This window comes from Halyomorpha halys, unplaced genomic scaffold, assembly GCF_000696795.3.
Source record: "Halyomorpha halys isolate HHAL.00 unplaced genomic scaffold, Hhal_1.1 Scaffold141.1, whole genome shotgun sequence".
NCBI lineage: Eukaryota > Metazoa > Arthropoda > Insecta > Hemiptera > Pentatomidae > Halyomorpha > Halyomorpha halys.
Window position 1 is genome coordinate 412,382 of NW_027111321.1, and position 10,038 is coordinate 422,419.

At 27.9% G+C, this 10,038-nt stretch overlaps 1 protein-coding gene across 5 annotated transcripts in view; it reads right to left on the reverse strand.

Annotated features, from left to right (window-relative positions):
- The window catches only part of LOC106678407 (uncharacterized), a 41,246-nt gene that overhangs the window by 16,992 nt on the left and 14,216 nt on the right, over positions 1–10,038 (reverse strand). For 3 of the 5 annotated variants that reach the window (XM_014416890.2, XM_014416892.3, XM_014416891.2), the window contains exons 6-8: positions 7,249–7,371; positions 5,143–5,271; positions 2,715–2,816 (exon numbers count right to left, since the gene is read on the reverse strand). In XM_014416890.2, coding sequence (XP_014272376.1) covers positions 2,715–2,816; positions 5,143–5,271; positions 7,249–7,371 — 354 coding nt within the window. The remainder of the gene's footprint in view (positions 1–2,714; positions 2,817–5,142; positions 5,272–7,248; positions 7,372–10,038) is intronic. The other 2 variants (XM_014416893.2, XM_067049341.1) reach the window with 1 other exon arrangement.

Consider the following 10,038-nt stretch of genomic DNA (forward strand, 5'->3'; position numbering starts at 1 on the left):
TAAGTGTAAAATAACAGGGGTATAAAATGTAAAAAAATAAGATATAATAAAAAAATTAAAGGTTGTAAATAGTAAATGAAAAGGGTAATACTAACAGGTAGATAAGAGAAGAAATATTAAAGAAAGTACAAATAAAGAGATGAAAAAAGAAAAAAAATGCAGATCAAATGAGACAACCTTTAATTAACAAACTATTTATTAAATTAATAAATTTATTAAATTAACCTTAAATACACAAACTATTTACAACCTTTAATTTTTTTATTATATCTTATTTTTTTATACGTCTCTTATTTTACACTTATGTTTTTTCTTTTTTTTTCCTTCTTGTAACTATAGTGTTTGTATCTTTTTTAGCCCTGACGAAGCCCTACAACATGGGACGAAACATTGGCTCAATAAAATAGTATAATTATCTACTATTTGAGTTTTTTTGACCACAAAAAATTTCTATTCCATTCATAATTTAAAAATAATATTTTTGTTGGTGATTGTTTTCTCTACTGATTGACATAAGCCCTGTCCATTTATGACAAAAAGTCACCCCAAAGCATCCAAAAATACAATAAAGTATGTATTGAAAACATTGTATTTTTTTATTTTATATTTTAAGTTTTTGACTTTTAGATATTACAAATTTTTAAAAAATGATGATACATTGACGGCTTACTTCACAGTGGTGCTAAGTACATTTCCACTAACTGTATGAAAAATACAATTCACTGTTCCAGTTCAACAGTATGACATCTCAAAAAATGGTTATTTTGAGACATGTATGTAATAATAATGCAAACACCTACAGGGTCATTTGTATGGAAGCACTGTTTTTAGAACAATGGTTATATACAAGAAGGTGATTTTTCAAGATCACGCTCAACCACCAGATTTTTCCCCAAGTAAGGGTACCCAATTTATAAGGCTGGATGGACCTCAGGAGGGCTTCATAAACCACAGGGTTGACTGAAGGCTACAATGTAAAAGAGAATAATTATCTGCCCAGCCGGATTCATACCCGGATCCTTGGAGTTAGTAGCATTGTGCCTTACCACAATGCCACCACGCTCGCTGAGATATGCATGAAATCTTATCAATAAGAGTGAGATGAATACAAAATAAAACTGTAAAATCTCAAATTTTTCTTTTTACTTAGAATTTATGACATATGTTTTAATGTATAGTAGATCTTATCTTTATTGCTAAGATTACATGTATATCTCAAAATAATCATTTTTTTGAGATGTTATACTATTGAATTGGGACAGTGAGTTAAAGATTTTCTTTTTTTAGGAAAATTACTTTTTGATTATTTTTTATACTGAACAGATTTATATTTATATTTTCCAAAAAGAGAGAACCTTTAATCAATCGTATTTTTCATAAAGTTCGTTAAATTGTACTTAGTACTACTGTGAAGTAAGAAGCAAGCCATCGATATTGTTGAAAACTTAAATAATTTGTTTGATTTATATAATATAGCATCCCTTAACGATACATCACTCATTCTCATAAATAAAGAATTAGAACTAATATTCTTTAGATATCAACATATCGTATTTCAGACAAGTATTGCAAGAGAAAAATAAGTTTATAGGACTTATGGAATAAGTTTTGTTTTCTGTTGGCATCAAACTGATTTGATTATTAGGATTTTCACTTTTTTTTTCCCCTCCCTTAAGGAGTAAATTAGAATGTTAATAAAAAGCTAATTTTTAAAATTATAATCTTAGAGGGTTTAACTCCAAGTATTAGAAATAAATGTTAATTTATGTGTGTACATAATAATGTGTTAACATGACTTATCGACCAGAAATACCTTCTCAAGAAATAAACTTCAGGAAATGTTTGTTGACATTTCTAAGAATTATTAAATACAAAATACTTTAGTTGTTCCGAAACTGGTACATAACACATAAAAACTAATGCATGAGGTGTCGGAGATATATGCACATAAAGATTTTAATCTAAAAGAGCCTAGAAATGCACACAGTGTAATGGAAGACAAAAGCACATTCTGGCAGACAGAACATGTGAAATAGTTGCCAAGTGCGCCAACTGTGCCGGTCACTTTAGCAACCTCAGGTAAGAAGCGGTGATGGTTCAAGTCCAGCCTGAGTGGGGGAGTTGACAATTATTTTGTGATGGACCCAAATAATGAATAACAACCTCCCCACTCTGTCTAAAATAGAGATTACAATTGTGAAAAATTTTGAATCTGAGTTTCTGATGGAAATATATGTTTTAAAAACCCCTGAATTTAAATAAGCAAGTCTCCCAAAATGGTGTGTGTGTGTGTGTGTGTAAGATGTGCACACACTTTTATACTTTTAAATAGGTATTAAAAAAAAAAATTTAAGTTTTAGGTCAATAAAAAATGAAAAACCATCTCTCATCATCAAATGTAATATAATATTAATCACAAACCAATAAAAATGATTCTAATTTCACACACACAAAAAAAAAAAAAAAATGCTGTTGTTAGCTTTAATTTATTGTTATACGGAAACATCATTAAAACTCCTTTATTATTAATAAAGTGCAGCACACACATAGAAACATAATTAACACTCCTTTATTATTAATAAAGTGCAGCACACATAAGGAAACATAATTAAAACTCCTTTATTATTAATAAAGTGCAGCACACATAAGGAAACATAATTAAAACTCCTTTATTATTAATAAAGTGCAGCGCACAATCACAAAAGCATCATCACCTTCCAATTTCTTTCCGTCTCTTTTTATTCTTCTTTTTTTCTCGCTTTGCTAATTTTTCACACAGAGCATTACGTTTTTCTTTCAGTAGAGAAGAATAATGTCTATTGGAGAAATAATTTTAAAATATACTAACAATTACATAATACTAATAATAATAATTTATAAAAAGATAAAGAATTATTGATTGATATATATAGTGGACTTTAAATACGCCTTAAATATGAGTTCTTTGATAACAATAGTATAAAAATTATACAATATTTTCATAACTTATAACAAATAAAAAATATAAATAGCGCAAAGGGCAGGTTACTGAATCAAGGATGGATATAATCTTGGATTTACCTATAACGGGACTAAAATATAATGTTGCGTACCATTTAGCCTCAGAGTAAACTATTTTTAAATAAATTTTATTCTAGAGCTAACCTTACCCTGAGAATAGTTTATTCTGACTGATTAATATAAGTTTGGTTTTTAAATTAACATAAACCAACCCCTGATGTAGTTACCTGCTCTAAATGCATAATGTTATCCTTTGTTATTCACACCTTGAATCACATCTTTGGTACATTCAAAGCATTATAAATACCAAAAATTGGCTCATAAGTTTTTTAGCTCAGGAGTCAATATAAAAAATATATATTCTGGTTTAAAAATATTAACTCTCTCATAGTAAAATATAAGATTCAACCTTCGCCCCAAATTTGTCAGTAATAAATTAATGGACACTTTTACAGAGCCAATTGTGAAAGTTAGCCTTGATGCAGTTAATGAAAGAATACTACAGGGTCAGATGTATGTACAAGGAATGCAGGAATGAGAAGAGAGGAATATCGAATGTGTCATCAGAAGAAAAAGTCCTACAATGAGTCAATCATAGAGTCAGAAGAATCCTCTGAGATATCCTGTACAGGGTAGCACTAGGCAAAGCCAAACTGCTACAGATGACGGTGGCTGTGAAGCTGTCTTACCGGGAATAGATTAAGGATCAGGAGGGCTCCAGGAATAGATAAGAATAGGATAGCATAAATGCAGCAATCCTTAAAAACAGTTTCCCTTATATAGAAGATGAACTGTTGAGGATTTTTAACGAGGGCTTGGATAAGGGATACTTTCCAATAAAGTGGAGGATTACAGACTTGAAATTACTCTTCAGAGGAGGAGGGAAGGATAAGGAATCACTGAAGGCCTATCGGCCAATATGCCTCCTCCCTGTCGTCAGCAAGGTCCTGGAGCACATGACAGCATCCAGCCTCAGACCAATCTTCAATGCTACAAGCTATACACAAAAGCTTGGCTCGACTCATATTTAGGATATTACAGATGCGCATACTTCTGAGAGTGCATGAGAATGTGGAAAGGTGAGCAGAGAAATATGTCCTTTTGATCCAGTTCAACATACCCTTCACTTTTGACAATGTATGGTAGCCTACTTTAGACTACTTTACTTTGCGTACTTTAGTAGTTGCAAGAGTTTGAAATCCCCAATAATCTATATAGATAAGTTATCTCAGTAATAGGAGTGTCAGGGTTAGGGGTAACTATTATGAGGTCGAAAGGAAAATCAAAAGAGGATGCTCAGAGGGCTCAGTCCTTAGTCTGGCTGTGTGGAAACTAGAGAGGAGCTATAAGATAGAGGGTTCCTTGTCACTGGCCTAACTCAATGACCTGACTGTCATCAAAGCCGAGAACAGCAGTGCCAGACTGAAGAAAGAAGCAGAGAGGTTTGCACGGAAGCAACCAAGACTCAGGCCATATTCATGAGATACTCCACCAACAGGACTCATCCATCCTATCATCCTGGATATCCAAGGAGAAAAGATTAGACCATGTGAGGAGGTAACATACATTAGAGTGAAAATAACAAGAGGCTTTGACGATACTACTCACCAGGGGTACTTAAGGGATTTGCGTGACCCTATCACTAAATGGAATCACAAGGATATGGGATATGTTTTGGGGCCCCAGGTATCACACCACAATGAACATCTATAAAGGTATGGTCCAGGGTATCCTGAGATAAGCTTCCTCTACATGGAGCCTGAACCTCTCACAGTATTAGCAGAGGAGAAGCCACTATACCGAGATTGGCTCTGCTGGGGATTACAAAGACTAATAGAATGTTGTCGCATGAGGCAGAGATATGCCTCTGGATATCATCCTGTAGGAGAGTGTCATCAAATATTAAGTAAAAAGGCAGGGACCGATCTTTTAGAGTATACAGTGTAATTCAATTTAATTTAAATAATGATTAGAGTCAACCTTTACTTATAATTGTCTATCATTGGTCTTTTTGTCCGATGGTCTTAGATTAAGAGTGCAATGTACGCACGCACGCGCACACAAAATTTTTCAATAAATACATTATTATTATCATCCTTTGTACACAGAATAAAATTTTATCATAGCTATGAATGTATTTACCTTGCAGCTTCGATGTCTGAATTCAACTGGTAGAATTCAGGTGACGCAGCTCTCCGTTGGACAGGCTGCAAGTTTGGAGAATTCTGACTGATCTGTTCAATCAATCCTTGAAATCTTTGCCCAAAAGGCCTGAGAAATTACACGTACACTTTAAATATAAAAAAAAAGGATGAAATGTTCAATAATATACAAAACTGATATTAAAATTTTTAATATAAAATGTTCAATATTATGTAACATTAATAATAAATTTTATTGGTATTAATTTTTTTTAATATAATATATTCAATAATATGCAAAACTTATAATAAATTTTGAATGACAATCTGATCGATATATAGTAAATTTGATAAATAAAAATGTTCAAAATTGATAACAAATTTTGAGTGAAGATAATAAATTTTTAAAATAAAATGTTCAATAATCAGCAATATTTATGACCGATATTGATTTATAATAATTTTTTAACATAAAATGTTCAATAATATACAAAATTATAATTAAATGTGATTGAAAAATTGTTTAATGATAAATTTTTGAATATAAAGAGTTAAAAAATACATACTTTGATAATTTCATTAATAACAATTTTTTTAATAGAAATGTCAAATAATGTGCAAAGTTTATAATCAATTTTGATTGATAGACAATAAATGTTTAAATATAAAATGTTCAAAATTTATAATTAAGTTTTATTGATAAATTGTTTAATAATAAATTTTTTAATATAAAATATTCAAAAATATGCAGTTTAATAATTTCATTAATAACAAATTTATTAAAATAAAATGTGAAATAATATGCAAAATTGATAATAAATTTTTAACATAAGATGTTTAATAATAAGCAAAATTGATAGTAAATTTTTAATATAAAATGTTCAATAATAAACACAATTGATGATCAATGCTGATTTTTAATAATAGAAAAAAAAATCAATAATATAAAAAATTGACAATAAATTTTTATTTATAATAACTTTTTTTTACATAAAATGTACAGTAATAAGCAAAATTGATAATGTTTTTTTAATATATTATGTTCAATAGTATGAAACATTGATAAACTATTTTGATTGGTAATAAATTTCTAATATAAAATGTTCAATAATATACAAAATTTATAATTAAATAATATTGATAATTTGTTTAATGATCATTTCTTTAATAAAGAATGTTAAAAAATATGCAAATTTGATTATTAGTAATTTTTTAAATATAAAATGTTTAATAATAAGCAAAACTGATTATCAATTTTGATTTATAATAATTTTTTTTACTAAAATATTTAATAATAAACAAAATTACTAGTAATTTTTTTAATATATGCTCAAAAGTTCATGAAATTGATTAACTATTTTGATTGATAATTCATTTTAATATAAAATGTTCAAAAATATGAAATTTGATATTTTCATTATTAACAATTTTTTTAATACTATGGAGTTCAATAATATGCAAAATTGATAATCAATTTTTGATTGATAGATAATAAACTTTTAAATATAAACTGCTCAAAATTAATAATTAATTGGGCTGCATTACGCAGAAACCTACCAAGCCGAAAAATAATAAAAATTGTGCTAAATACATTCCAACTAAAACAGGCCTGCCAGTTCTACCATTTGTAGAAACCAACCAAATTGTACTATACAACATTAAAACAAAAAGAAGCCGCTCTACCATTTGCAGAAACCAACCAAGCTTTATTTTACTTAAAATGCAAATCAAACTGACCATTAACCAAGCTACATGTCATTTAGAATTTATTTAGTTTTAGCAGAATGCATAGAACCCACTTCGTAGTTTTCTACTAAGTTTACGTCAATTTGCCCCGGAAAGTGAACATAATCAATCAAATTTGTAGATAAATTTTCTTAGTTATTTTAAACTGAATTTAATTTTATGTGAAAATTTTAATTTCCATTTATATCGAATTCATGTTTTTTGTGAGTTGGTAGGTTTTTGCATAACGCTGCCCAATTTCGACTGATAGATAGTAATTTTTTAAATATAAAATGTTCAAATAATAAATTTTTAAACACAAAATGTTAATAATCAATTTTGATTGATAAATAATAAATTTCAAAATTCAGCGCACACTTACGTGCTAAGAATTTCTTCAGGAAGTTTCAAAATGTAATCTGGTATTCCGTTGCCGACGAGAAATCGACTGAGAGTGTCTGAAAAGTTATTGCAGTTATGCTTTAGAAGGTCGTACTGATCGCCCCTGCAAGAATAAATGACCCTATCACTCTAAAAAATTTTATTTAAAGTTTTCCTAAAATAGGAATAAATATTATTGATTTTTAACATAAAATATAATTAGTATATAAAAACTATTCCCACAATTTTACTATCCAATTAATTAATCTTTGTTTAACTCAGATGTATAAAAAAATTTCAAAATACAGTCAATTTCTTTAGGTGAAGCTGGTCCGGAGGAGGGGAGAAGTGTGGTCAATGAAAAGAAAAATAATCAATGACTAAAGTTTATTTCTATAGATTTCAGGCCTTCATGAGTACGACTGCGCAGAAATTTCACTCGTTCTTGAGCTTACTTACAGTCACTCTGATAATGATGAGTCTGAAATTTAGGTCTATAAGGTCTAAAAAATAACCTTTACTTATCGGTGTTCTCTCTATTTATCTCAGCATCAACTGTCAACTATATTAACATCATTATAGACTTATTTTTTCCAGAAACATTAAAATTTTAGTTTGGGCCGCCCGTAGCTCAGTGGTTAAGACACAGTCTTACCAATTTGATGTCTATTGGCGGTGCTGGTTCGAATCCAGCCTGGGACGTTGACTTTTTTCATTGAGTGGCGGTCCCACAAAATGAAGAACTTTGACCCCCAACCATGGTTAGGCAGTATAGGACTCCAATGGGAGTCTTGGCCGAAAAAAAAAAAAAAAAAAAAAAATTTTAGTTGGAAAGATTCCTAATGGTAAATTAGTTGTTGACTGTAGATCTTAATATAAGTAAAAGGGTGTGGTCAGTGAAGCGAAGAACAAAAATAAGCAAAACTTATTTTTTATTTAGTTCTGACATGTCGGTCTAAATTTCAGGTCTTCATTGGGCCTAAGTATAAATCAAGATAATAACCATCCTAAAATAAAAATAGTGTCACAAGAAATTAAAAAAATATCAATTAGTAGAATAAGATAAAATAATATAACTTGTAATAAAGGGGTAGTAAGTAGTGATATGAGACAATTACAAACAGAATCGGAAAATTTTAAAAATATGAAAGGAAAAAATTATATATTTGAAAGAAGTAAAAAAATATAAATAATGAAAAATGTAGGAAAAATAAATAATATACAAGATTTAATAAAAATATATAAGTAAAAGTAACAAAATAAAGAGATATAATATCAAGCTATGTAAGCCAAAGGGAGAGGGGGAGAGATTACTGGCTACTGATTGGCGTTTTATTAATTTCTTGTTATACTTTTTTATTTATTAATTTTTTTAAATTTTATTTTATTTATTTTTTTATGCTATCATAGTTATTATCTTGATTTTTACTTAGCTCTGATGTAAGACTAAAATGTTAATAGCTTTATGGGCGAGTATTCAATAAATTTTTTGACTTATTTCTCATCAATTTTTTGACTCGTTTCAAGCCTTTTTGCCCATTGTCCAGTTCTAAAATAAAATTATTATAATAAACAGTTTTTCATAACAAAGTTTACATTGAATTTAATTAAATAATTTAAAAATTAAATAAAATTAATTTAATATTTTATACTATTTATACATCTAGTTCACTACTCAAAAAAAATTTATAAATGTAAAAAGTTTATTGTGGATTTGGAAATTCCTTTTTGCAAAAAAGCCCGAAAGTATTGTTCAGACATGATAAGAATAAAGAAGTAATATAAATCGTGTTATTTCCAAAAAGGAAAATTAATGAAGCTAAAAAAAAAACCCTTAGTACTTAATTACAAATTATTGTTTATAATTAAAGTATCTTTTTTACATATTGTTATGTATTTAACCGCTCTTTTATATATTTTTTCTTCTAATTACATATTTACCTTACCACTTGATATTTACTTTTTTAATCCAGAGGAATTTTCATTTTTTTTTATTAGAAAAAATAAATAAATTCATAGATGAAAATTGAAACACAGATAATTCTCAATTATCTGTGAGCTTAGTTCTAGAGACTTAATTGCGTATGCCTCTATTCCTCTGAGGATATCCATCAACACATGGTCGATAATTTGTTTTTGAAAATTTAAAGATCCATCTTATTATCAGATTTATTTATGATAATGACTTAATAAAACAACCATTACAATTAAATGTATTTTTTTTTCTTTTTTTGAACTTTCCTTTTACAAATTAAAAATGTTTTATTTGTTATTTGGTTTTTACTTCATCCTTTTAATGTTGTTTTCCCATTTTTTTAATATTAAATATTTTTATTAAATATTTATGTAAAAATAAACATATTATTTACGATCAGTTTTCCAAGTTGCCTAATTAATCAAGTATTTGTCAATATTAACTTTAAAAAAAAAAAAAAGTTACAATTTTAAACTCAAAATATTTGCTAACTTACTGTGTATTTTTTTATAATTATTTAATTTTACCTTTAAATAACTGATCATTAATACTTTTTATGAATTATTTATTTTTGTGATTTCTACATTTTGTGTTCAATCTGTGTTGAAATTTTCATTTATGAATTTATTTATTTTTTCTAATATAAAAAATAAAAATTCCTTTGGATTAAAAAAATGAGTATCAAATGGAAAGGTAAATATGTAGTTAGAAGAAAAAATATATAAAAAAGCGGTTAAATACATAAAAATATGTAAAAAAGATACTTTAATTATAAATAATAATTTGTAAGTAAGTACTAAGGGGTTTTTTTTTTTT